General features: G+C 39.5%; 2 protein-coding genes across 2 annotated transcripts; one reads left to right on the top strand and one right to left on the bottom strand.

Annotated features, from left to right (window-relative positions):
• Nucleotides 1-81: 81 nt before the first annotated feature.
• Nucleotides 82-19,857, top strand: LOC143877545 (cell division protein FtsZ homolog 2-1, chloroplastic-like). The gene is made up of 8 exons (XM_077379662.1): nucleotides 82-495; nucleotides 1,021-1,827; nucleotides 5,514-5,813; nucleotides 6,115-6,205; nucleotides 10,182-10,306; nucleotides 17,883-17,975; nucleotides 19,319-19,384; nucleotides 19,487-19,857. Exons 2-8 carry the CDS (start codon nucleotides 1,174-1,176, stop codon nucleotides 19,622-19,624), a joined length of 1,467 nt encoding a protein of 488 aa, XP_077235777.1. The 5' UTR covers nucleotides 82-495; nucleotides 1,021-1,173; the 3' UTR covers nucleotides 19,625-19,857.
• A 1,429-nt stretch (nucleotides 19,858-21,286) lies between these two features.
• Nucleotides 21,287-27,999, bottom strand: LOC143877544 (Iron-sulfur cluster biosynthesis family protein). Its single transcript, XM_077379661.1, has 4 exons — nucleotides 27,723-27,999; nucleotides 24,070-24,200; nucleotides 23,807-23,915; nucleotides 21,287-21,628 (listed from the first exon to the last, which is right to left on the bottom strand). Exons 1-4 carry the CDS (start codon nucleotides 27,864-27,866, stop codon nucleotides 21,563-21,565), a joined length of 450 nt encoding a protein of 149 aa, XP_077235776.1. The 5' UTR covers nucleotides 27,867-27,999; the 3' UTR covers nucleotides 21,287-21,562.

Below are 27,999 nucleotides of genomic sequence, written 5' to 3'. Positions count from 1 at the left end.
GAAAATGATTAAACTTGGGACAGCCCCCTCCAGTGTACTTAAACTACGCTCTTATGAATTATAACATCCTTTTAAAGCAAATTAGAAAAATGTAAAGTAAAGATTGGAGTTCCGGATATCATTTCCCAAAACCTGGTATGTTATTATAGTCGTTTGGCAGAGTAGAGGAGTTGAAGAGGCGAACCAATCAGCTAAGTCCTCTCCTTATCAGGGGGGCTCGTCAAGTTGGTGGTGGTGTGTGCTTCATTGGAGCCCACCTGGGACCTGTTTTATAGAGAAAAGGGGAGAGCGATCCAACACTTTGATTTTATAATAAAGCTCACTCTCGTCTCCACAACACAACACAACACAGAAAACAGAACACTAGTCATTAAATTGTCTGCAACCACAAAATTTAATCTCCTTCCGATCCTTCATCAGCTTTTCTATCCAAATGCTGCTCGGAAAGAAGAAACCCTGATAAATGTTTCATAGAATTCTGGAACTCTTTTGCAGGTACTTTTCCTTCATTTTCTTTCATTTTGTGGGGGACCCATTTGTTATTTTCTTCTCCTCCTTTTTTATTTTTGCTTTGTTTTATTGTTTTGGCATGTAAGAAAGATTTAGGGTTCTTTACATTCTGGGTTATTCTCTTGCCTGTTTGTTCGTGAATTGGGTTTCGTTTAGGTGACGTTTGGACTTGTATTCTCTTTGTCTTCGTCACATTGATTGCGGTTTTCATGGGGTTTTACTTTCTGGGTCATTTGGTTTTTTTTGTTGTTTTGATCTTCAAGTGTCTTATTTGTTGGACTTCTCTTTGATGGACTTGTTTTGATATTGTTGGGTTCTGTGGATTGTTTGGTTTCAATTAATAGATGTTGAAAGAAAGGTTCATTGAAACTTGTATTGTCTTGCCTTTGTTGCATTGCTTTAGTTATTGTTGGGGTTCTGCTTTCTGGGTCATTTGTAATTTTTGTTGTCTTGGACATCAAATTTGTATTTTGTTTGATTTTTTCTGATGATTTTGTGGTGATTTTGTAGGTGTTGTTGGGCTGTTTGTTTCCAATGAGTAGGTATTGAAAGACAGGATTATGATGGGATTGCAAATATTTGGGCAGTTGGGTTTCTGAGGCTATTGTTGATAAACCATATTATTGCTTATAGTTGCTGAGATTTTGGTTTTAACAATTTGCCATGGCAACAAACGTACCATGTTTTACGTCCTCTGATAATCGAAATTCAGTTGGAGTTTTAGGTGTTCTTGGAGGAAGAGTTTTGACTGAGAATCGAATGGGTAGATCTCTCTCTCTGAAACTGGTTGAAGAACGAAATAGGGTTTTGGGTGTCAGGCAAAAAATCACTTCAAGTTCTCACATTTTTAGATTTTCAGCGAATTTTCACAGCGTCAGCCCGTATCACAGTAAAGACCCTTTCTTGAATCTTCACCCTGAAGTTTCAATGCTCCGGAGAGAAGGGAACGACACGGTTATCAGTCCGAGAAAGGAAACCTCGGGTGGCAACTCCACCGAGAGCTTAAAAGACTCGTCTGTACCAAATAATAACGGCGAGGCCAAGATTAAAGTTATTGGAGTTGGAGGAGGTGGTTCCAATGCTGTTAATAGAATGATTGAGAGTTCCATGAAGGGTGTGGAGTTTTGGATTGTTAACACGGATGTCCAGGCAATGAGGATGTCACCTGCATATCCTGAGAACCGTCTGCAAATTGGACAAGCGTTAACTAGAGGTCTTGGTGCTGGTGGGAATCCGGATATCGGTATGAATGCTGCCATGGAAAGCAAAGCGTCGATAGAGGAGGCCGTTTATGGAGCTGACATGGTTTTTGTGACGGTAAGCTTATCATATTTTGTCCACTTTACGGAAAATGATTATATAGCTTGGATTTCGATTTTTTCATCACATTCTAGCTGGATTTCGGTCCTTTTAATTGCATGTGCTACTTTATATTGTTTGTTGAGGTTAAGAAAAAAAGATAACCTAAATCTAAAATCAACTTGGATCCAGATATTTTTGAACGAATCAGTGTCCAATGCTTCTTTTGAGCAGGTTTTGAATCTTGCTATATAGCTCTGTGGTATTTGCCTTTGGCTGCTTGTTTAGGCGATTAGGCCATTCTGTCTTAGAATAGACGATCTTTTTTAGGATACCTCTTTCACCAACATTTTGATGTCAGATTAAATTGTAGAAGATCATGTGTTACATATGCATCTAGGTTGATTTGATCAACCTAGGATAGCTATACTAGCTGTTCCTTGCAAATTGACAGATATGCACAGAACGGTATCCCAAATATTGCTCAACTAAAGGTTTTATATTTCGGTTTCGGTCACCACGGAAACTGAAACATTTCGGTTTCGGTTGGAAATTTCGGTGGAAATCCTGTAAAATCGTAAGAAATGCTTGAAAACACATGCAAATGATAGAATTTTAAGACAAAACTCCAGGAAATGCTAGAATAAGTATACACACATTATAAGGGGGGCGCATGCGTACTGCGCGGGGGGGGGGGGGGGGGGTGGTTTGAAAATATCATCTCCCTTTATGTTTTGATATGTATATTTTCATATCATTTCTGCGGGATGGAAACATAAACATTTCAGTAATTTCATGTTAGTTTTGGTGGAAATTTAAAACCATGCGCTCAACTACGCCCAATCATGTTTGAAATTTCGGACCAAATATTTCGATTTCAGCCGCTACCGAGACTAAATCCATTGGAAAATACCAGATTTTGCCTGAAATTTTTGGATTTCGTTAATTGTCTAGTCGAAATATGTGAAACATGCAACTTTTTAGATTAAAAAAAACAAAGTTTCTTTCAACATTTTGACAGAAATCCCGATTCCACTTGCAAAAAAGGGAAGAACAACAAGATCCTTTTAAGATATTTCTAAAAAATGTCAAAACATAAAAAGAAAATCAGTGGTAAAGAATCTCACTTGGATTTCGGTCGTGATTTTACAAGATTTCGGTCTAAATTTTCACTGAAAATGTTTCAGTTTCGCTAACGACTAAAACCAAAATTTAAAACCTTGTGCCCAATCCCTTTGCACCATAGTATAAGCAGGCTATGGTATTGAGGTACTATGGACGTTGATGCTAATATTTTTTCACCAAAATGGTGAAACAAACATGCATGTATTTTCGACAATAGAAAAAGGTGAAAACCTCCTAAAAGCTGGGTTTCCTTGCTAAAAGTATAAACCCACGCGCATATCTCTCATCCATAAAGTGTTGAACTCAGGGAGAGGGGGGAGGTAGAGGAGGAGAAAAGATGAAAAAGGGCTACCAAGGGGGTATTTAGATTTTATCTTAGAAGCAGGAACCTTCTCTTGAGGTGCCGCTCTCACCTCGGAACGTCGATTCGGCGCTCCTTCGGAAGGAGCTTCCAGGGAGCGCAACCCCAGAGAGACGGGAAACGCTCTAATGACGCTCCCAGTCTGCTTCTATTACTCTATAAGTCCCACCATCATGGCATCACCAACTTCCTTACATCAAACTCCTCCAACTCTTCAAAGTATTTCATTGGAGCAAGCACAAAGGCTTGTGTATCTTTAGAAGGCACGAGGAACGAGTGCACACAAATGAAGATGGTTAGAAACTAGCTTTTAGATATACTTAAATTTTGAATGATACATAAGAAAATGGTTAGAAACTATTATTTTTTGATGTACTTGAATTTTGAAAGATATATAAAGAAAATATTACATGCACGCTCCCATGCTGCTCCCAAACTTAGACTCTTCTAGACCCCACGCTTCCCCGCTCCTGCCCCCGCCCCCGCACCCGCTTTGTGCTTCTAAGGATTTTATATGAGGGGGCATGGGTTAACTGCTGGGTCAGGGCATAGCCAGTAGGAAATAAAGAGGGGTTAAGTGTTGGGCTAAAGGAGTAGCCAATAGGTAATAAGGATGTGCTATAAACCTTCAAGTGGTGGGCCATGGTGGAGGGCCGATAAGGTTGTTAGGGTGGGTTAGGGGCTGTAAGTTCTGGGCCATGGTAGAGGCCAATAGGATAAAAGGCTCTTTAAGTAGGATTGGACTTGGGTTTATAGTAGTGGGCAATAAGTAATGACTAAAGTGGGGCATAGGATTGATGTGGGTGTCCCTCACATCTAGGACTAATAAAATATGGATTAAAACATTTTAAAGCTCCAAATAAGGAAAATAAAATAGGCCCGCACAATTAGTATAATCCTAAGACTGAATCACATCAGATGCACCCATGTCGTTAGCCTTGACGATCTCTACTGTCTCACGGTGATGATTAGAGCATGGATCATCTACATCTTTAATCCTGGTTGGCCCCGCGATGGCAAGGACGATATGAACTCGAGGATAAGTTCTTTTCAAGAAGGGGAGAATGATGCTGATCGTAGGCGCATGGGGCCGAATAAGTGGCATATTTGCTTGTTAGGACTTTTTAGGGATTTATTTCATGTTATTTAGTTTTTAGGATTTTTATCTCCATGGTATTTGGTTTTGGGGATTTTATTTGCCATATTATTTAGAGTTAGGGATTTTATTGATTTCCATGGAATTTTATTTCCATTACATGTATATAGGACTCATGTAGTGGACTTTGATAGCTTTTGATGAAGTAAGATTGATTACAGATTCTCCCCTCTAATTTTCTCTTCCCCTCTTCTTCCCTTTCCCTCATCTTCTTCTCCCATTCCTCTTCTTATATTCTTCTCCTTCTCTTCTCTTCTTCTTCTCTTTTCTCCTCTTTCTTTTCCCTGGCCAACATCAGGGGGGGAGGGTTTAAGTGGTGGAGGAGGGTTTAAGTGGTGGGCCATGGTAGAGGGCCGATAAGATATAAGGCTCTTTTAGTGGGCTTGGGCTTGGGTTTAGGATAGTGGACCATGGGTAATAAGTGGGTCATTTGATTGATGTGGGCATCCCACAGATCTAGACTAATAAAACATGGATTAAAACATTAAACAAAGCTTCAAATAAAGAAAGTAAAACAGGTCCACATAATTGCAGTATTCCCAGACTAGATCACATCAAAGTATAAGGATATTTATGCCATGTCAAGTGGTCATTTATAACTAACTCATAGGCATATATGAGAGGAAAGGCTTATGGTGGATACCTAGGCACCCATGCCATGACTAATTGAAGACCATCCAGTGCCATTTGTAAATTGTAAGATCGCCTTAGGGTATGAAGATTGTCCATATTTTCTGGTGCATATGCTATTCTCTTGGTTTTATCATCGAGTGGTTGTGCCATCGTTTCATCCTCCATGTTCTTCATTGCTTTTCTTCTTTTCTTTTTCCTTTTTTTTTCTGTTCCGTTTCCCTGCCATTGTTTCCTTCCAACCAGTGGCTCTATATTCCTCTTTTTCTTCTCATAAAAGGTCACACACTATTGGGAAATTTATATTGTCTATTTCGAAGTCTTGCACTATTTGCACCTTTTATTGTGAAGGGACACGTCATCGATGGTCCGAAGTATTTCTTGATGCTGTCTGTGCATGCAGTGAAGTTTATACATTAATTATCCGTGCAGGCCGGAATGGGCGGGGGAACTGGCACTGGTGGTGCTCCCATAATAGCTGGAGTTGCAAAGTCTATGGGTATCTTGACTGTAGGTATTGTTACAACCCCTTTTTCTTTCGAGGGACGAAAGCGAGCAGTTCAAGCACAGGAAGGAATTGCGGCTTTAAGAGACAATGTTGACACTCTGATTGTCATTCCAAATGACAAGCTGTTGACTGCTGTTTCCCAGTCTACGCCGGTGACGGAAGCATTTAACTTAGCTGATGATATACTTCGACAAGGTGTTCGTGGTATCTCTGATATAATTACGGTATGAATATCTGACACGATTGTTATGGCACCTAATTTTTATCCATGACTTTCTTTTCACTATAGGATAACTAGAAGTATTCTGTATTCAAATTAAGAAACCTAAAAATGATATCTTCTAAGACTGTTCTCTGATATTTATTTACTATGGTAATTGTAACTTGACATTCAGAAGATGAACTGCCTGTGATCAAGTGAAAGTTTTTAATGAGTGGATTAATCCACTCGTTTGGAATATGAACTGCTTGCTAATCCACTCATTTACCTTTCAATGTTTAATGAGTGGATTGAGTTGATTGTAGGTCCCAGGTCTGGTTAATGTTGATTTCGCTGATGTGCGAGCTATTATGGCAAATGCTGGTTCTTCTCTAATGGGAATAGGAACTGCAACAGGTAATGATAAGAACCTTTCTTTGCAAGAATTTTAAATTTATTGTCTGCACATTGTTGAGCTCTATTTTAGTGTTTCTTCTTCTGTTTTTTTGTCTGCCATTGGAATTTAGTGCAACCCAATGTAGTTAGAGCTAGTAAGCTCATTTGATCAAAAGGGCCCCTGTCTTAAATAAGGGAACAAGAAAGATGCTGGAAATTCCTGCCACTTTTTTCTTTTAGTTTTTAACTTTATATACATATGCGTAGGGGTGCAACTTGAGTCGGGTTCAACCCGATTTTGTCTCGGGTTGGGTTGGCATTTCCTTGGGTTCGGTTGGGTTAGGGTTGGGAAATGCCAATCCAATTTAATTTCGGGTTGGGTTGGGGTTGAGGCCTTGGCAACCCGACCCGAACCCGACCTCCATTCTCTAATTTTGCCTTGATTTTCTTTGAATTAATGTATTTTTTCTGTTTGGCTCAAGGTGAACCCAACTCAACCCGAAAACCCAACCCCATTTCGGGTTAGATGGGCTGGGTTAGGGTTGAGAGATTTAGAGGTGGTTTGGGTTAGGGTTGAGAGATTTAGAGGCGGGTTGGGTTAGGGTTGAGGGAATGCTATCTCGGGTTGGGTTAGCCTCAACCCGATTCAACCCGACCCAAGCTGCACCCCTACATATGTGCGCGCATGCACGTGTGTAGATTTAGGTGTACTTAAATCTTATTTCAATCCAATGAAATCTGGAAATTTCTGCCACATTTTTTCTTTCAATTTTTTAACTTCATATACATATATGTGTGTCGACCCCAACTAGTTTGGGACAAAGGCTTAGTTGAGTTGAGTATATACATATACGTGTGTGCGCGTGTAGATTTAGGTGTACTTAAATCTTATTTCAATCCAATGAAATAGATTAAAATTGTTTTTAAGTTGTTATTTGGACATCTGTCCCGGAGAAACTCATATTTACATATCCTTATTCACTTATACATGAATTATGAAAACAGAGAAGCTTAACTATTATGGGATTTTAAATCTGGGAAATGGTACTCGGTCCTAAAATTAGGTTTTTTTCAACCATGTCATTTGTTGTATCCGAGTTGCTTTCATATTTTTACACTTAGGAGATTGTAGCGGAAATACTGGATCTAATGCGGGTACTCAACCCGAGTCTTGAATATCGCAGGCGATCGGCAAACAAGATGGCTGACACTCTAGCCAAAGCGGGAGCCGACCGGGAGGATTTTGAAATAGTATCATATTTGTAATGAGCGCATTCCATGAAGGGAGGATATTGTTGTCCTAACCTCTAGAAGGGTGCTTTCTCCCTTTTGAAAAACATCGGACATGTCCGGTGCTATACTAATATTTGTAGCAGCAGGCTGGGACCACTGGTCCCGAATGTTTTTTCAATATTAATGAATATTGTCATCTTTAAAATAAAAATAAATAAATATATATATATATATATATATATATATATATATATATATAGAGAGAGAGAGAGAGAGAGAGAGAAAACTGTTGGTGAGCTTAAGCGCACCATTTTTTTGGTGCGCTTAAGTTGTTATAACGCCTCCCATTGGTGCGCTTAAGCGGGACCCAAACATTTAAACGAATGGGAGGCGTTATAACAACTTAAGCGCACCAAAAAAATGGTGCGCTTTTGGTGCGCTTAAGCGCACCAACAGTTTTCTCATATATATATATATATATACACACACACACACACACACACACACTTAGGACAAATTGACAAGGTGGCATTGTAAAAATTCTTGCAATCTTATGTAAGAGAAAGGGGAAGAAGAAGATGAATTTCATAGAGAAGATACCAAGAGAGAACCCTTCCAAAGTTACAATTTGTGGGGCTAGTATTTTATTCAACGTAGGCCTTTGGATGCTCCAGTGAGAAGAGGCGACTCGTGCCAAGTTGATGGAGTAAAAAGAGGTAGGGGCAGACCGAAAACAACTTGGGTAGAAACAGTGAGGAAAGACTTGATAGCTAGGAACATAACAGAGAACATGACCTTGGATAGGATAGAATGGAAGAAAATGATCCACGTAGAAGAACCCAACTAGAGCCAAGATTAGAGCCATGTAGAATCCTTTCACCTTCTTCGTGAAATTTTTCTAAAGGATTCATTTAGCCGACCCCAACTAGTTTGGGACAAAGGCTTTGTTGAGTTGAGTTGAGTAGAATGATGTACAGCCTTAATAACTAGCTTATACTACCATTAAAAAAATCCCTAGCTTAATTTATTCTATTCATAATGATGTACAACCTTAATCACTGGCTTACACTACCATTAAAACTGATATACTCTCAACTAAGCCTTTGTCCCAAACTAGTTGGGTCGGCTAGTGAATCCTTTAGAAAATTTTCATGAAGTCTTGGACTAGCTTCCTCGCCCCTCGCACCCGTCCTGCAAAGTGCGAGGACCCTTGCTCATTTTTCACCACACCCGGGCTCCGATGTGGCGCAACACTAAGGGAGTGATGGGCCAAGACCTAGCTTATACTGATATAAGTTACTTAAGTTAAAAGGCTTGCCAATAATGAAGTAACACACCATAACTCATTTGTGTATGCACTAAGGGTGTCAATTTTGGCTCGGGCTCGGAAGCTCGCTCGAGCTCGGCTCAAAAAAAGCTCGGCTCGAATCCTTAACGAGCCGAGCCCGAGTTAGGCCAAGCTCGGCTCGGCTAGTTAAGAATTTAATATATTTAAATATATATATATTATATATTAATATATACACTAAAAGGGTTGTCCAGGGAGTGAAAGGGGGAGGCAAAATATGTCACTTTTTTTTTGGAACCCCATCCGAGCTCGATAATGCTCGCGAGCCGCTCGCGAACCTGACCGAGCCGAGCCTGGTTCGAGCCCGAGCCAAGCTTACACCCCTAGTATGCACCATACTCAAAATGTGTGACTTATTTGTTATTTCTGACACTCCCCTCGTGCCTGGCTATCTTGGTCCCATTTTCTTGAATTTAATTGGCTACCATTCCAAAAAAAAAAAAAAACACTCTCCTCATGTTGTATTATGTCTTTGAACATGTTCATCTTGTTATATGATGATCACGTGAGACCTTTAGTGAAAATGTCTGCTACTTGGTTTTTACTCGGAACAGAAACGGGAGCTATCTCATCACTTTCTACTCTTTCTGAGTGCATCTGCAAGGCTGGTAGGAATATAAACAAAGGAAATAAACACAAGATATGCTCAGAAAGAAGCAGGTGAGTTCAAGTCATCTTTTCTTTACGAAGAGCAATAGGCAGGTCAAAAGAGGAGGTTGAATGGATAGAGGACATAATTGGCGTTATGTAAGGAAACCTGGTGAATCAAATGGTTCTAGATGTTCGTTGGGATGGTTTATTTCTTGGATTCATGACTTTCTCCTGGTGTGAACCTGTAACATTTTGTCAAAATGACATTTTTGCTAAATCATCAACAACGACTAGAAGGGGGCAAGGGGCTCTGTTGAATCATCAATAACAACTCGAAGAGGTATGGGAGGCTCAAAGTAGGTCTAACTGTATGAATCACTTTATTTTTGGCACCAATGGAGGAGAAAAACTATATAATTGGCCAATTAGAAACCACATGTATCACTTTATTTTTGGGACCATACAAGGAAGAAAAAAATATATAATTGATCAATTTTTACATGTCAATAGCATACCGGTTCAGGTACCTGTATCTTTTGCTGCAAATCCATACCAGTTTTCCTTGGTCCTATTTTATGTATCAAAAAATATATATGAAAGCAAAAAAGTTGTTTGAATATCCATGTTACGAATATTGTCTGTGAAGTATTTTCAGTGTCAAACTGTCAATATTCCTCATACTATTCATTTGGTTTTGTATGGTTAAAATGCCAAATCTTACCTCTTGGTTGAATGAGGTGCCGAAGATTAAGCTACTTATGTTGTGCTGAAAGTCTACTCAGGTCGTGCTTTAAATTATTTTTTGTGATACCCTTCCCACTGTAGGCAAGACAAGGGCAAGAGATGCTGCATTGAATGCCATACAGTCACCTTTACTGGATATTGGCATCGAGCGGGCTACTGGGATTGTATGGAATATCACTGGAGGCAGTGATTTAACTTTGTATGAGGTAGTCTCACTTTTCCCATTTCTATTTTATATCCTTATGTTTTTTGTATTTCTTCAATAATAGTCCTTTGCTATTTAGTTGCATGTAAAACTGTGGAATATTAGCTTGGCTGGAAAATCCCCTCTTGGAGGCTCAATTAGTCCGATGGTGGGCGGATTGTACCTTCCCGGGTCACAATGATGTCGTCATTGGCAAAAAATTAAGGTTCATCAAAGGGAAATTAAAAACATGGGCTAAGGAGCAGAAAGAGATTGCCCTCGGCAGGAAGCGGGTTCTTGAGGACCGCTTGTTGGAGATTCATTCATTGGCGGATCGCGGATCGGCATCGGCGGGGGATTTTGAGCAATAAGGAAGGCTCATCCAAGAACATAAAGAGTTGTTAAAGCTTGAAGAAATCTCTTGGCGGCAAAAATCCCGGGTCAAGTGGTTGTTGGAGGGGGATAAAAATACAGCCTTCTTCCATGCCATAGCCAGTGCTCGCAGACGAAGGAACCGAATTGAATCTTTAGAAGTGGAAGGGGCTGTTGTCTCTGACCGGGAGCAGATTATTGCGGAAACTATTGCATTCTACCGATCTCTGTACTCCGCTGACGGGCTTGTTCGCCCAATACCCCAAGACATTTGTTTCTCCACTTTGAGCCTGGACGCTTCTGCTGGATTGGAAATCCCCTTCTCTGAGGAGGAAATCCAAATCGCTCTGTTCTCTCTAGCTCAGGATAAAGCCCCTGGTCCTGACGGATTCTGCTTGGCATTCTTTCAGACGTGTTGGGACACAGTCAAACCGGATCTTGTTCGTTTTTTCCAAGAATTTTTTGAGGGTGCTATTCTCGACAAGGGGACGGGGGCAACTTTTCTAGTCCTTATTCCCAAAATTGATGGAGCATCCAAAGTATCAGATTTTCGTCCGATTAGCTTGGTGGGCAGCCTATACAAGGTGCTTGCGAAGGTGCTGGCGGACCGTATCAAAGTGGTTCTTCCATCCATTATCTCGGTAAATCAGAGTGCTTTTCTAGGCAAGCGTCAAATTCTTGATTGTTCCTTAACAGCAAATGAGGCCATTGACTATTACCGGAGGACAGGGGAAGGCGGCATACTATGCAAGCTTGATATGGAGAAAGCATATGACCGTGTGGATTGGGCCGCTCTAGATTATCTTATGGGTCGTATGGGGTTTGGGGAAAGGTGGAGAGGGTGGATCCGGAATTGCTTATCCTCTACATGGTTTTCTGTTCTCCTCAACGGCTCAGCAAAAGGATTCTTCAAATCCTCTAGAGGATTGCGGCAGGGCGACCCTCTCTCTCCATTTCTTTTCTTGATAGTGGCCGAATCCTTATGCAGTATTCTGAAGAAAGGTAGTGACATGGGGCTATATAGAGGATTCCTAATTGGGAACAGTAAGGTGGAAGTCTCGCTACTTCAGTTTGCGGATGACACCCTCCTGTTCTGTTCTCAGGTCCTCTTCCAACTTCTCAATCTTAAAGCCATGCTTCGGTGTTATGAGATGGTCTCAGGTCAACGATCCAATTTTGGCAAATCTCGGTTGTATGCGATTAATGTATCTGAGAGCGAGGCTTCATCCTTCGCCGGAATTATGGGGTGCGGTCTAGATGTCTTTCCCGCTACATATTTGGGTCTACCCCTCGGGGTGGGCCGTCCGAGACACAACCTATGGGCTCCTATTATACAACGGATTGAGCGTCGGTTGGCCACATGAAAGCTCCGTTTGGTATCCAAAGGAGGTAGATTGGTGCTTATAAAGGTTGTTCTCTCTAATATGCCGATTTATTTTCTTTCCCTTTTTCATTGTCCCGCTTCTGTTGCTAAGCGCATAGAGCAAATTCAGAGACGATTTTTATGGGGTGGTTTAAGGACTTCCAAGGGGGTCTCCCTTCTTAAATGGCGTCTAGTCTGATCACCAATTAAAAATGGAGGTTTGGGTATCAGGAGAGTCCAGCTCTTTAATCAGGCCCTTATGGGCAAGTGGTTGTGGCGATATGGAGACGAACACTCCTCTTTGTGGGTTCGGGTCATTGACAGTAAGTATGGTTCATCTCATGGGAATTGGGACTCCGTTGATAATTTTAAAATCAAAGGAATCACTGTATGGAGGGACATCTTGCGTTTGAAATCCGTATTTGCCCCTGGAGTGCGCTTCCGAGTCTATAGGGGGGATCGCATTCGGTTTTGGCAGGACCCTTGGTGTTCGTCCCATTCTCTCCAAGTTTTGTTTCCTGCCTTATATATTGTATCTTCTCAGAAAGATGCTTGGGTATCAGAATGTTTCACTCGGGTACAAGGGCAAGTGGAGTGGCCTCCCAAGTTCCGCAGAGCCTTCTTTGTTCGAGAGTTAAGCGATTACAGCGCCCTCATATCCTTATTGGCCTCCTGCTACATCAAGTCTTCGGGCGTAGATCGTCGAATTTGGATTTGGAATCCGTCGGGGATTTTCTCCGTTAAATCTTTTTATATCCATCTGACCCCCACTCTAGTGGAACATGCGTCCTCCGCGGTTTGGCGCCACGCGTGCCCTCCAAGAGTTGCTTTCTTTGGGTGGTCGGTTATCTGGGGACGAATTCAGACGATGGATTTCTTGCGGAAGCGAGGAATGTGGCTGGTGGATCACTGCCCCCTATGTCTATCTGCCGGGGAATCCATTGACCACCTTTTTATACATTGCCAGGTTGCTTCATATATTTGGGGTCATCTCTTTTCTAGATTTGGAGTCAGTTGGGTTGCTTCCAATTCTATGGCCGAATTTATTCGGAGTTGGGACTGGGCTCCGTGGAAGAGGAAAGGTAGAATTTTGTGGAAGATGTGTCTCTTAGCATCCTGGTGGTTCTTGTGGAAAGAGCGGAATGTGCGGGTCTTTGAAGGGAAGGCCCGGGCCCCATATTGGATATATATACAGGTGGTAGCAGCGGTCATCTCCTGGGCCCGTTCACTTCCTCTTTTTCGGTTTGTTTCTGCATATGCCCTCTGGGAAGGGTGGTCCACCATATGCATGGAATCGGTTACCAAAGTGAAATCTCGGCCCTCCTGGTCCCCCCCGCCGCCGGGGTCTCTGAAGCTCAATTTTGACGGTTCCTCTCTCGGCAACCCAGGAGCGGCTGGAGTGGGGGGGTTATGTCGGAATCACAAAGGGGAAGTCATTTGGGCCTATTCGGGGCCTCTTGGATTTGCTGACTCGACTGAGGCGGAGGTTAGAGCCGTTCACAGTGGGATTCTCTCCATGCCTCGCTTGGAGTACGACAGACTGATAGTCGAAGGCGACTCCGTAAATGTTATTCGCTGGTTGTCGGGAGCCGCTTCTCCCCCTTGGCGACTTGTGCCTTTCTTTGAGGAGATAGAGGATAGAGCAAAGGGCTACTCCATGGTATTTCAGCATGTCCGGAGATCGGCCAATGTGGCAGCCGACTCCCTGGCTAAGAGCGGTGTTTCTTGGGCCGAATTGGAGTGTTTTGACTATCTCCCCCCTTGAGTTATTGTTTTGCTATTTTCTCTGCTCATTGTTCCAACAGGACCATCTCGGTTCTTCTTATTCATATATATATATATATATATATATATATATATATATACATATTCTGTTGCCTTCTTCAAAAAAAAAAAAAAAACTGTGGAATATTGATATGAAATATGTGTATATATTTGTTTTTTTTCCAGTAAAGAGGTAGAGCTTTTTATTTTCTTTATTTATTATTAGTTTAAATTAGTTAAGAGTTTCTTATTGCGACATCTTTTATGCTTTTCCATTTCAGGGATAAACTTGAGGCAAGAAACTATTTATACCCGATTTCATGTGGCATGGAACTTTCTTTTTGGTCTTGAAAGATAATGAAAATTTATTACAAGAAAATGAAAAGCAAAAAAATTACAGTAGAGGCAGATATTGCCCCACAATTGACATTGATCTACGAACACATCCCTTGGTTAATGCATTCATCATACTGTGTCTCTCTCACAAGACAAGATAAAAGATGCATTCGGATCTCTACATAGACCTAAAGTTTTAACTACCCAATGTGTCAATCTCGACGTAACAAAGTTCTTTCGAAGACCCCAAGGAATCACACTTGTCGAATCACTTCCAGCCCAAAGATTACCGCTCATCTCAGCAGCAAAGATTTGTAATCTAAGTAGGAGCGCACGAACCTTGGCTTCGTTTTGAACTCATCCGCGCAATCAGTCCATAAAAAAACTTCCACTAACACTCCTTGGTAATTTCTAAAAATGCCACCAAATTACCTAAATGACATCGAAGATGGTTTGGACATATCCAACGTAGACCTTTGGATGCTCCAGTGAGAAGAGGCGGCTCGTGCCAAGTTGATAGAGTAGAAAGAGGTAGTAGGGGCAGACCGAAAACAACTTGGGTAGAAACAATGAGGGAAGACTTGATAGCTAGGAACATAACAGAGAACATGATCTTGGATAGGATAGAATGGAAGAAAATGATCCACGTAGATGAACCGGACTAGAGCTAGGATTAGAGTCGGGTAGATTCCTTTCACCTTCTTCATGAATTTTTTCTAAAGGATTCATTTAGACGACCCCAACTAGTTTGAGAAAAAGGCTTTGTTGAGTTGAGTTGAGTTGACATCAAAGTTCGCCTTAATAGCATCAATGGACAATAATCTCCATTGTCTCAACTTTCTTCTCTTCGATTTTATGGCCAAAGTTAATTTCGCTCCATTCCCTATAGAGACCGAGAATGGAACATCCCAGAATTATATTCCTACACAATTTCCAAAGAGAAGGTATCAGAAAAAAACTTATTGTTCGTGGAAAACTTTTTTTAAAGGCACTTTGTGGAAAACTTGTCTTCGAATCTCTCTCTCTCTCTCTCTCTCTCTCTCTCTCTCCAAAGGGTCTACACGTCATGAAAGAGATCATATTCTAGAGAATGCAACCTTTTCCCCCAAGTGCCAAGATTGTGATCCCTCCACAAGGAATCTAAAAGAATGAGGAGGTACTCGAGCATCACTAAATCAGCATGGGATAGAGCTCTAAATCTTCCTTGCACACTACAAAGGATGAAGAGGTGATTATTGCGTTCCTTCTCAGCACCACATAAAATGTACATGTGTTTTTTTTATAATACATAAAATGTACATGTTACCCAAACAAAATCCTTCTCTCTAGGGCAGATCAAGGGATTTGACCTCTCAAGAGCCATTGTCCAACAAATAGCATGCACTTTAGGGGGTATTGGATCCCGAATAATGCCCCAAAGTGATTGACTAATTCCATCAACAACAATCTACCTGAGAAAGGGTTTGATCGAAAAGAAACAATTGGACTCACATGATCATACCCACCTGTCTTCTTGAAAGCTAGGGACAAAATCCTCCTTAAGACTACTAAATAATGCTCGATACTATCGAACTCATTCTTGAGATTTTGCCTGAAACCACGACCAAAATACCCTTCTGCCTACTCTCGCATAACAATCCACCATCCTAATTTCTCGGACTCCAAACCAAACTTTAGAGATTCGGGAAAGCATGACTTAAAGGCGGACATCCCACCACGTAACCTCCCAAAATACTAGAATAAACACAATTACACACCTAGAAACCATCACATAAGCAACACAACTAGGGGTGCAACTTGGGCGGGCTCAACCCGAACCCGACGGGTTCAACCCAGAAAAAAGTCGGGTTGGGTTGAGTTCAAGTCGGGTTCGGGTTGGGTTTTCTCAACCCAGGTTGAGGGCTTGGGCAACCCGACCCGAGTTCAACCCGACATTTTAAAAAAAATTTAAGCTTAAATCTCGGGTTGGTTCGGGTTGAACTCGGGTCGGGTCGGCAAAACGGGTTCCTCGGGTCGGGTTGGAACTCGGGTTCGGGTTGAGTAAATGCTTGCTCGGGTCGGGTTCGTGTTGGCCTCAACCCGACCCGAGTTGCACCCCGAAACACAACTATGGGTGCAACTCGGGTCGGGTTGGCCTCAACCCGAACCCAACCCGAAGATGCTTAGTTTCAACCCTAACCCGACCCGACCTGAGACTCAACCCATGGACTGCCAACCCGACCGGCACTCTTTCAACCCTAACCCGACCTGACCAGCCCAGTTTCCAACCACAGAAATCCAGAAATAGGAAAAAACAGAGGAAAATTTTGTCAAAAATTAAAATTAAAAATGAAAAAGAAAAAGCATCGTCCAAACTGGCTTGCAGAGAGAGAGACAGAGGAGAATAAAAAACAGAAGAGGGGAGGGAAATGGGGAAAGACTAAAAAAAAACCTTAATCTCAAAAATTACAGCGAAAATCAAAGTCAGTTGCAGGAAAAAAAATGTGTAAATCCATTACATTCTCATCAATAAATTTTGCCTAGAAGCAAGCCATGGCTTTCAGCAAGATTCTTCAGGTGCAAAGGGATTTTTTGTGCAAAACTTCTTCGGCATAGAATCGTTCTTCAAAAGTGAGTCTTGTCATATATTCCACTCATGGAGCTTGCAGAGGTCCATTGAATCCTACTGAAAATGAAAACGAGGAAATGGAATAGGGTTAGAGTTCATGAAGGTTTTAAAAATGGAAGGGTTCAGGAAATGGTAGACACGCCAGAGATGGTGAGAAGAGAGACGTGATGGCTTGCAGTTGTCAAAAGGACAGTTATCATTATCATCAAATTAAAAAGAATTAAAAAAGAAGAGAAAAGAGACCTATAGCTGTCAACTTTTGAGTGACAGTTGTCAATATCAAAGATAAAAAGTAACTTTGAGAAATACACTGCGCCATTACTAATTTCAAATTTCCAACTTTTTTATAGTGAGACTTCGGGTTACGGGTTGGGTCGGGTTGTCCGACACCTCAACCCGAACCCGACTGGAATCCAACCCAACCCGGCATTTTTTTCGGGTTGAACCCGCCCAAGTTGCACCCCTAAACACAACCATCCATAATGGTTTAACAACATTGAACACCTAGTCACATGGGTGACAACCCGATAATTAACTACATACCACATTTCACAGGTAATTCATATTAATATGTTTACATAATACATACATTACATTTCACAGGCACTTCATATAAATATAAATACGTAACACATACTAATATAGCATACCACTAATACACTTATGATTTTGGTTTTAGTACGGGTTACAGTTTCGGTTGGGAGGGAAATGGATACATTTCAGACGTTTCCTGTCGGTTTCAGCAAAAATTTACAACCATGACCTTAAAGAAAGTACCTTTGCCAAAATTTCATTTAAACAACTCACAAGTTTGATTGGGAGGAAATCCTTGATTTCAAAAGCATCAGCCTTCTTGGGAATCAGAGTGATGAATGTAACCCTCGCATCCTAATTAGTATGACCCCTCCCATGAAACTCATGCATGACCTTCAATACCTTCTTAATTAGATCCCATGGCTCTTGTAAAAAGCCTTCATAAATGCAGCACGCACTTGGTTTCCTTTACAGATCATATGCCACAATGATTCTTTTTTCTTTTTCTTTTTTTTATGTGTCTTTAGTCGTCACTCACAATGACAGTGATTGTTCTGATTGCCTGTGTCCTATTTTGATTTCTCAATGTTGTTAGTCTTCATGTCCTAAAGTGGATTGCAGGTAAATGCTGCGGCAGAAGTTATATATGACCTTGTTGATCCAAGTGCAAACTTAATATTTGGAGCCGTGGTAGATCAGTCACTTAGTGGTCAAGTAAGTTGCGGATAATTAAGTACTGCCTTGCCTTACATTTTTGAACTAGCGACTGCTTTTTAGTGCATGCATAGATGACATACCATTGTCTGTTTATTTATCAGAAGGGACCCTTTTTATTTAATTTATATGGATTCCAATCTTCTCCTCAGGCTAATGTCCATCTGTATGCATGTATTATTAATATTTAATACAGATGCAAATGGGATTTGTTTAATTTCATTCATGTGAATTGCAATATTTCTGAAAGAGTTGACTTAATCCCTATCAGTTGTAGCTCTGGCAACCAGCATGATTCTTGAGATTTCTTTCCCAATCTTTTTAAGCATGTGGAGCTTGGTTGGTTTGCAATTTTTTGATGTTTCTCCACCCACTCTCTTCAAATACGATTCCAGAAACCTTCTGGATTGAGTTACAGACATTCGTGGGGCTTGGGAGCTTCTTTCATCAAAAAATGGCACCCTTTTCCCCTTGCATGTTTCACTAATTCCTCTTTGGTGCTTTGGTTGCTCTCACTTTTGTGAAGGGGAGAAATGTAGAATCTAGTATATCCATGGTGAGAAATCTTCTACCACGTGTTATTACCGCTTTGAAATCTCACTCCTCCCCCGTCTTGAACCTTCTGTCGCGTTACAGTGCTTTCCATAAAGAATGCCTTGAACTCTATCAGTGTTGTACCATATATTATTTCTGAAATTAAATGTTCAAAGTTTCTACCAACCATAATAACTGAATTTGGTTCTTTTTATATTTATCAAATATAATCACATAGTTGAATCCTTGATATTGTTTTCTTAGACACATGGGGACTTCCCCTTCTGTGTCTTCTTCTTATGATTATTGTTTTAAAGGAAATGATATCAACGCAACCATCTTTTAATAGTTGCATGGTCCCAGCTTGGCTTTTCTTTTTTAATTGGCTTGTGAGAGCTTTTTGGGAACTGTAATAACCTTTTGACAGCTCTTTAAATACTAAAAGACAAGCTGATTTAGTGGATATATCAAAACATGGTAGTGCTGATATCATTTCCCTTATTTTATAGAATCATCACTTCCCTGCTGTTACACACAAATCCTCTCGTGCCCCTGCTTCATGGACTATTGTCTGTAATAGTTAAAAAGCTTCTTATAACATATTAGTGATAAGACAGTAAATTGGGAAAATGGGATGATCAACAAAACAAATATATTATTATATTTTAAATCAGTTTCACCACGCATTTCAAAAAAAATATATATCAGTTTATCTAGTTGACTTTGATCGGATGAACACTTTCAGTTGGTGTAAATTTTAACCTCCTTTGTTAAGTAAAACACATTACCTTGCAATTCTTTGCATTCAGGTGAGCATAACTCTGATTGCTACTGGTTTCAAACGCCAAGATGAAACAGAAGGAAGGCCTCTCCAGGTACCTTTTTTCCGGAATTTTATTATAGTTGCCATTCTCAATGGAGCCTCATTCCTTTCACTATGATTCTATTCTTTTATTTTTCAACCTTGGTAAATGCAGGGAACTCATAAGCTAGGACATGGAGACACCAACCTTGGAATCAACCGGCGCTCATCCTCTTCTCTCACTGACGGGGGTTCTGTGGAGATCCCCGAGTTCCTGAAGAAGAAAGGACGCTCGCGCTATCCTAGAGTTTGAGATATTCATTTTTGTAATATATCGTAGAAGATTTGGTTTCAATTTTCCTGAAAAAAGTTAATACTAACTCCATAATGCTGAGAATGTTCTTGTTAGAAAGTGGCCCTTTTTCTCCTGTCAAAATCCTGATAAAAAATTCATATTAGACAATGATGTATATCTTTCTAGTTCCATATATCTTGTATGCATGCCTCCAATGCCAATATATGCAACCAATTTGTGGCTTTCATTCATTCATCAGTGTATGTCTTGCAATGTGAGGATTCTCTGTGTTAAGCAGTATGTATGTTCAGTGGTTTATATGTTTTGACTCGCCATTGAATCTTCAAGGATTATGGTTTTTCAAGCAGTATGCAGGTTCAGTGGTGTAGATTTTCCAAAGCAAGAAATGGGTCCCTCATTTTTAAAGACAAACAAAAGGGGTTGGAAATAACTTCCGTGGAGGTTTCTACCCTTTGCCCTCAATTTTAAACCTCCATAAATTGGAAGGTTAGGATCATCCTGTGGAGAAGATTTTCTGGGCACAACCTACCTACATTGGTGCCCAATAAATGAATGGTTTGGATCACCCAAACAATGCGGGCCCCACTGTATTTTGGGCTGCACGAGCACTGTATAATTTCTCCTGTATGATAAGAGAAAGGGCAGTGATAAATCGACTCCCCAAATGGATAAATTGACTCCCCATGTGTCTATCTCTCTCCTCTTTCTCTCTCTAACCTAGAGGAGAGAGAAAGACAAATGGGGAGTCGATTTATCACTCCCCTACCGTTTGGTTGCCGGGTTTTTTTTTTTCCTGGGATTTATGTGGGTAAAGGTAGGAGACAAAAGAGGAGACAAGCATTAATTAGAGAAAGATATTATGATGAGTGGAGAGAGAGGATAGAGAGATAAAGAGAGACCACCATTTTCAAGACAAGATTTTGCTGATGTCACCAAGAAAAAGCTGATGTGACCACTAAATATTCTCCCACATAAATCCTAGGAAAACAAAAAACCCAGCAACCAAAGGGAGAAGAGAAAAATGCTAGAGTTTGTAAGAGTCATGAGTCATTCATTCGAGATGATTGACTTAATTCACATTCTAGTATAGAAAACTTTTCAGATGAGCGGGTATTTATGCGTGCCCGTCCATAGCAAGGCCTAATAGGTAGATTGTTTGCATCAACGAACAGCTGGTGGGCCTTCTCCTATCCGTTCATATTTTTCATTGGAACATTCTATCTAATAAGAACACTTAGAAAAGGACTTTGTTACAGTTTTCAGCTATTAATGGAGGGGGTTTGCAAGAAGATATTTCTCATTTACAAAACCCAAGTAAAATAGTTTATGGGAATGATATCGGCACAACAATGTTTAGATAGTTGCACTAACCCATCTTGACTTTTATTATTTAAAGAGCTGTCAAGGGTCCCAAAAAGCTCTTACAAACCCATTAAAAAGGAAAATCTTCATTCTATTGTTATGTTTCTCCACAAGTCATCGAGAACCTACTTAAAACCATGTTCGCACCTTAACACGGTGGAGAATGGGAATCATAATTCCACCCACTTTTGTTTGTTATTTCACGAAAATGACTTCATTGTCAAGGTTTGTATGAAATAACAAGTAATATAGTTAAGAATATTTTGATAAAGGTTTGTATGAAATAACAAATAAACAGACATCAACACTTCCATATACTCGTTTCATTTTTTTTTAAGTAGCTTTTCTTGTCCGTTACAATACTCAAAATGCTATATCCAATCATAAATGGGCAGCACAACAGAAATGAAATCAATAGATGATAGGGATTGGGGGCTCTAAATTCAATATACAAACAATAATAATCATAATTCTACTGATGATTACTGATTCAGAGTCCTAAAAGACTCGTTGTACAGAGTAAAAAAACAGATTATTGAGGCAGGTGCCTGCGTTTACATCTCGAAAGAATACCTATTGTTTTACCATGAAGGAGCTTTTACAACTGCAGCCCCCAACTGCGCTTGGATTAGTACTTACCTGCATATTAGGCATGAATTAATAACCACTCCTCGTGGAGCGAAAGACAAGAGAGGAGGCACTTGCAGAGTAAACTAGACACAAATAACCACAAACAAACCAATGATATAATACCAAACACATAAAAGTAAGCTTGGCATTAATGATTTCTGGGTTAATCAAATGAAAAATCATCATGAGGGAGAGAGAGGGGCTATCCTCTTGGGTAAAATAGATGAGAAGTTATAGAAAAAGTTAATATAATTCATCGAAATAATTTGCATGTACAACATATTCCAATATCCACAGTTTAAAAACTTAAAGGTCAACTGATACTCAGTTAGAGATCTGTGTCTAAGAAGTAGCAAACTAAGTTGGTCAAGTAATCTCCTTAGTGATGCTCACAATCTAGAATATCATGATCACTGGATACCCTGTAATATAAAATGCCATGTTTTCACTTTCACCTCCCACTCTGATGGGATACCCTGTCATATGGAAATAGAATGCCTCACATAGCAAAAATTGTATAGGAAAAGTCAAATGCAAGCTTACTCAGTATATTTATTACTTACCTAAGAAAGGTTATCCTCTCTGTTGTGGGGCTTTTCCCCCTTATTTTTTAATGAAACTATCGACCATTCAAAAAAAGGAGAGAAAGGTTCTCCTCTTGGACAATCAATATAACTTCAACATTTACCGGACTCCAAAGTGCTGTAATTGTATTCCTTTATGAATAATGAAAGACTTCACCACTGTAACAGTGTTCCAGCTTACTTCACCTCTCACAAGTCTCCAGACATGTATTTGGCCAATAGGGAAGCCATACTAGCAAACCCAGAAACCAGAGCTTGGTAGAATTTACTGTAACTATGATAAGGCTAAAGAAAAAATGAAAATACGACAAAGAAGTGAAATGACAAAATATAGTGGGAAAACATGGGTGGCCCTCAAGGTTACTTAAAACCTTATAAATGAAAATCTATAACTATAATATAGATAATAGGAAAACTTGCGTGGTCCCTGAGGTTAGTTAAAACCTTATATTTCCTTTAACTAGTTTTTTTATGAATGGCAAGAATCCTTTAACTATTAAATACCTCAAGGGCAAGTTTGGCTGCCATGATTTTTTTTTTCATGATAGATTGGTGTCTCCAGGTGAAGATGATGGTGAAGTGGCGAAAAATCAGGACACAAAAAACAGGAAACTAGTGTCTCCGATGAGGAGTGGCAAAAAAACAAGAAACAAAAAACTCTACTCAAACTCGGAACGACTTTTTCCAGATTTGTAGCCACTTTTCAGGCTCATCACAAACGTGAAGGGCAAATGACCATTGTAACATTTCCAACTATGAAGAGTATTGTCGTCGCCCCCTAAGTCTGTGAGTATCCAAGAGGTCTAATGAACCAATACATCCAAAACAAAATCTTACGGAAAATTGTGTGAAGTACTCCCATTAACAAGCTAACACTTTCCTCAAATGTTTATGTCTGCAAACAATTGGATTTGAGAGACGTGACTGCAATAGATCGGTAATTGTAAGTCTGTGAGTACAAGAGGTCTAATGAACCAATACATCCAAAACAAAATCTTACAGAAAATTGCGTGAAGTACTCCCATTAACAAGCTAACACTTTCCCCAAATGTTTATGTCTGCAAACAATTCGATTTGACAGACGTGACTGCAATAGATCAGTAATTGTATGCCATTTTAATGAATTGCTTAGAGATAACCTCACTGACTTCCTATACAGTTGTCACAAGACTTGCAAAGTTAGTTTTCCTAAACTGTGCTAGTCAAGCTGATGGATTTAGCTTCTAAAAGCCATGGCATGCAAACAAATTATTCATACCGATCCACCTTTTCGCAGTTATACCCAATATCAGTAACAATGGTGGTCAAGAGATTCATCATTTGTGGCAGGCTCCCAATTAACTAGTAAATTTTTTAAACAACACCCATTTATGTGTTGGTTGCCCATCCTAACTATTATTAGGCGTGCTAATACAATAAGCTTAGTCATTTCAGGCATGATATTTATGGATGCCCAGTTTAGAGTCAATTAAAATGATAACTAATACTTTCTATAAGAACAGGTAGCCAAGAATGAACATAAATGTAACATGCAATATATTGATAAGCTTCCAAGTAATTCCCAATTATTAAGAATGCACGTCTAGCAAAGGAAGCATCTAACCAGGAAAGCAGAGCGGATCAACTCCTCAACATAATCAACAGTTGCACCTTTGACAAAATCGTATGAGATTTTATCGACCACCAGCTTAACACCTTCTTTCTCAAAAACTCTATAAGAATTCAAGTGTAATGATGAGAACATGGTGGAAAATAACAAAAGTGATGATTCATGCTGAGAGTTGTATTTTATTTTTGAGCAATTTTTTTTATTTTCTATTTTATGGAAGACTACACATGAGGTAACCCTTCTGAAATAAAAAGAACCTGTCATCTTCGTTAGTCTTGTCATCCAGCAAAAAGACATATTGAAACCCAGAACAGCCACCAGTCTCTACACTTAAGCGAAGCATCTTTCCTTCAGCAGTAGGTTCTTTGTCACGCAACTCTTTTATTCTCTGCAAAGTGCATAGCATTTCTAAAGTCAATGCAAAGAATAATGGTAAATTGTGCAATCAAGAGCTGAAAGAATTTAATAGCAAATGATTGGTAATGTAGGCCCATGTAACATCTTTTCTATTCCGAGATTTATGAGTTAAAGATTTCAGAAAGAGACAGAGTAAGAGTCCATTAATGAATTTTTATCAATGAATGCATCAATATTTTTGTTTTTGTTTATGACAAGAAAGCACCAACACTTGTCCATTCAAAACTCAAAAGCAATTAGCTCCATAAAAAAGCCTTGTATAGAAGGGCCTCTAAAGGTAATAAAGAAAACTTTTAGATCGGTACAATCATCCTAATCTAGTTGCTATTTTTATGTGCCCGAAGAACATTGTGACAACTATTGTTCTTAGGAATTTCTAATCTCAGGAATTTCTTAGACGATTTCCAACTCTTGAGTTTTCTCTTGGGATATGGTTAGCCTCAACCAGACCCAACCTGAACCAAGTTGCACCCCTACATGAGAGCAGGAAGCAATGGGTTATCAAAAGATCAAAGAAGTTGAAGAAACTAAGCAGCATTTCTATATAATATGGTTGAGGAGTTTAACATAAATGTATTTATATCTAATAAAGTACAACTAACTAATTATTTAGGGCTTGCTTTATTAGAAACTTAGATTACTAGCAATGGGATAGCACAAAAGGACAAAGTTCGTAGATGGTACATGAATTGATAAAGTTCAATATTGTCTTAGTGGACATTGCAATGGTGGCAGCAAGAGGAAGGTCAAAACTGGAGTCACGTTAGGGTTGAGGGAATGCTACCTCGGGTTGGGCTAGGGTTAGCCTCAACTAGACCCAACCTGGCCCTAGTTGCACCCCCACATGAGAGCAGAGAAGCAATGGGTTATCAAAAGATCAAAGGCGTTGAAGAACCTAAGCAGAATTTCTATAAAATATGGTTGAAGCGTTTAACATAGATGTATTTATACCTAATAAAGTACAACCAACTAATTATTTAGGGCTTGCTTTAATAGAATCTTAGATTACTAGGAATGGGAAAGGACAAAAGGAAAAAAGTTCATAGATGGTACATAAATTGATAAAGTTAAACATTGTCTTCGTGGACATTACAATGGTGGGAGCAAGATGAAGGTCAAAACTGGCATCGGGCCAACATCTTGTGAAGAAGACACTTCTACTAAGATCACAACTCACATTTTGTATCCCAGCCATATCTTGGTGAGGTGGCTAAATACCATAGACATGTATACAAGTTCTCATTTCAAGATAGCAAGCTGCTTCCTCTACTTCATAGGGAAATGTGTAAGCACCCGAGACGCAACCAAACGCTCGTCCTCAATCATTCCTTGATCTAGTAACCCTTAAATAGTGCTCAATTGTTTAAATTATTTGATAACTCCTTGCAAATTAAATATGAAATAAATGTTGTTATAAATTGGAGAATTTTTGTAAATTCCTTATGAGAACTAAATTAGCGGAGCAGAAGCAAGGAAAAGGAGGGGAGATCACTGTCTCGCCCTTAGTGAACCCTGAATCCACATGGAAGAAGAATAAAGAAAGACAGAAACTGAAATAACATTCAATCAAGATGATCTCTACACATACACATCCTGTATTTATAGGCAACCCCTTCATCCTAAACTTCCTCACATCCTCAAATGCCTCTTCTAATCTCTCTCGGTTACACCCCTAATATAACTAAAATTAGGACTTATATCTTAACAAGAATTCTAATTATAATTGATATTAGCTAACTAAGAGACCCAAAGAAGAAAGGAATGCCCTACATCATAAATAAAAATGATGAAGAAAAAATAGAAAATGTAAGTCCAATGGTAGAAGACAAACACCCTCCCTATCTCCTTCTACATGAAAAGGAAGGGGAAATTATTAAAAAAAAACGATGAAAGGCCAAAGAAAGAGAAAAAAACACCTACCATTATTCTTAGACTTATTTTACCTTACCAACTAAAAGAGAATACCTGAAAAAAATAGATCAACTCAGAAACCTGACCATCCTTTTATCCTCAGTTTGCTTTGTACAAAGAATGGAGGAAAGCAAAATTTGTAACTAGGGGAGGAGGGTAGAAAATTAAGATATGACATTGTTTCCTGTTTTTACCTTCCTTTTCAAGTAGGCAAGTGGCGTTTGAAGTTAAACCCCTGCCCTAAATACTTTGGGTCATCACCACTTGAGGAAAAACTAAAACTCTTTAACAATATGCAGCTATTCAGCTCCTTAGCCAAACAATCACCAAGAAATAGCAATATCTAAGAAAGTGTCTGTGGCATGTGATACATAACACGAACACTTTCTTACAAAAATTCCGTTAGTTTGGAAGCTCCCAAGTAGTTAGACACCAAACCCACTCAATTCCATTTTGTATTCAATTCAAACTCTAGATTATCCTTCGAACCTAACACCCAAATCCACTTCCATAACCCTTTTTTTTTTGGATGGCACTTCCCTAACACTTTACCCCTTTGTTTTTTTTCTTTTTCTTCTATTTTTTCTAAGGTAAAATACAACCGGTATTGTTCCTGAGAGGGTAAACAGATGAAGTCTTCTACACTCTCAAATTGTCGTTAGAGTCAACTACATGAAAATTTTCAGCAACTAAAAAAGGGAAAGCAGTTCAGATTGCTTTGCCCTTCATAACATTCAAATGTCTCCGAACTTAAGATTCACTGTTTATCAAACCATTGAGATTCAGAATTTATTCTAATATACAGGAGGTACCCATGATGCTAACGATACAGCAATAGAATAGATTTCAATTAACATTTACAATTATTGTGCATTTCGCCTTCAATTACCCATTCAAATTCATGTCGATGCAATCATTTCAAAACTTCCATTCACCAACACAAAAAAGAGAAGAGAAAAAATGAAGTAAATCTAAACATCTGAATATTTACAGAATTCCGCTAAGGCTATGTTTGGATTGCAGGAACTTAATGTAAAATTTTGGGAAAGTAAAATATTTCTAAAATTTCTTACTTTTTTTAAGAAAAAGGTAGCTTGAACCAACCCTAATCAATTTTTACTTAGAGGAACCTTCAATTTATGATAATATTCCTCTAAACTAACCATATTCATATCATTTCCCTCTAAATTGTGGGGAGAAAAAAAAATTCCCAACAAATTATTTTCCGTCAGAAATGTTTTTCTTGCAATCCAATCAGGCCCTAATTTTCTGCAGAATTCTGCAATTTGGACGGAGGGCTTACCCAAATTTGTCGTTCAAAAATGCTACGGATTATCTGAAATTCTACCAAATTGATCCAATAAGTTGCAAGAATGAAATGAAAGTCAAGATTTTTCACTTCATTGGATAAAAATAAAACAAGAAGAGAAAAGTTAAGATGTTTTAAAATGGAAAAGCATCAAAAACCTGAATCGAGTAAAATTGCTAGGAAAATATGCAAGGAGAGATCGGAAGAAACAATAGGAAAATATAATTCGGTAAAGAAAGCATAAGAAATCAAAGAGAGAGAGAGAGAGAGTACTCGAATGCAATTATCGGTCATGTGGAGGGCATCTAGGGTTTCGGGTAGAGGTTGTCGGAGGGCAGATGTGGTGAGGAGCATTTGATTGTGGCGGAGGCGAGTAGAGATGAAGCGGGTGAGGCGATGAAGGATAGGTTGGGACATTGCTCCCTTCTCAGCGCATCTTAGCAGCCTCGCCTGCCTTGGAAATGGGATTACTACTCTTCGTTCTTTTTTCTTCTGCTTCGCGTTGGAGTTCCGTCCACGTTTCTCTTTTGCTTCTTGGTGGCGTCGAGGG

This window comes from Tasmannia lanceolata, unplaced genomic scaffold, assembly GCF_043159265.1.
Source record: "Tasmannia lanceolata isolate RefF3 unplaced genomic scaffold, GAP_Taslan_0.1 ptg000005l, whole genome shotgun sequence".
Lineage (NCBI taxonomy): Eukaryota > Viridiplantae > Streptophyta > Magnoliopsida > Canellales > Winteraceae > Tasmannia > Tasmannia lanceolata.
Note: the sequence above shows the minus strand (reverse complement) of the source record. Positions and strands in the feature narration are given on the sequence as shown.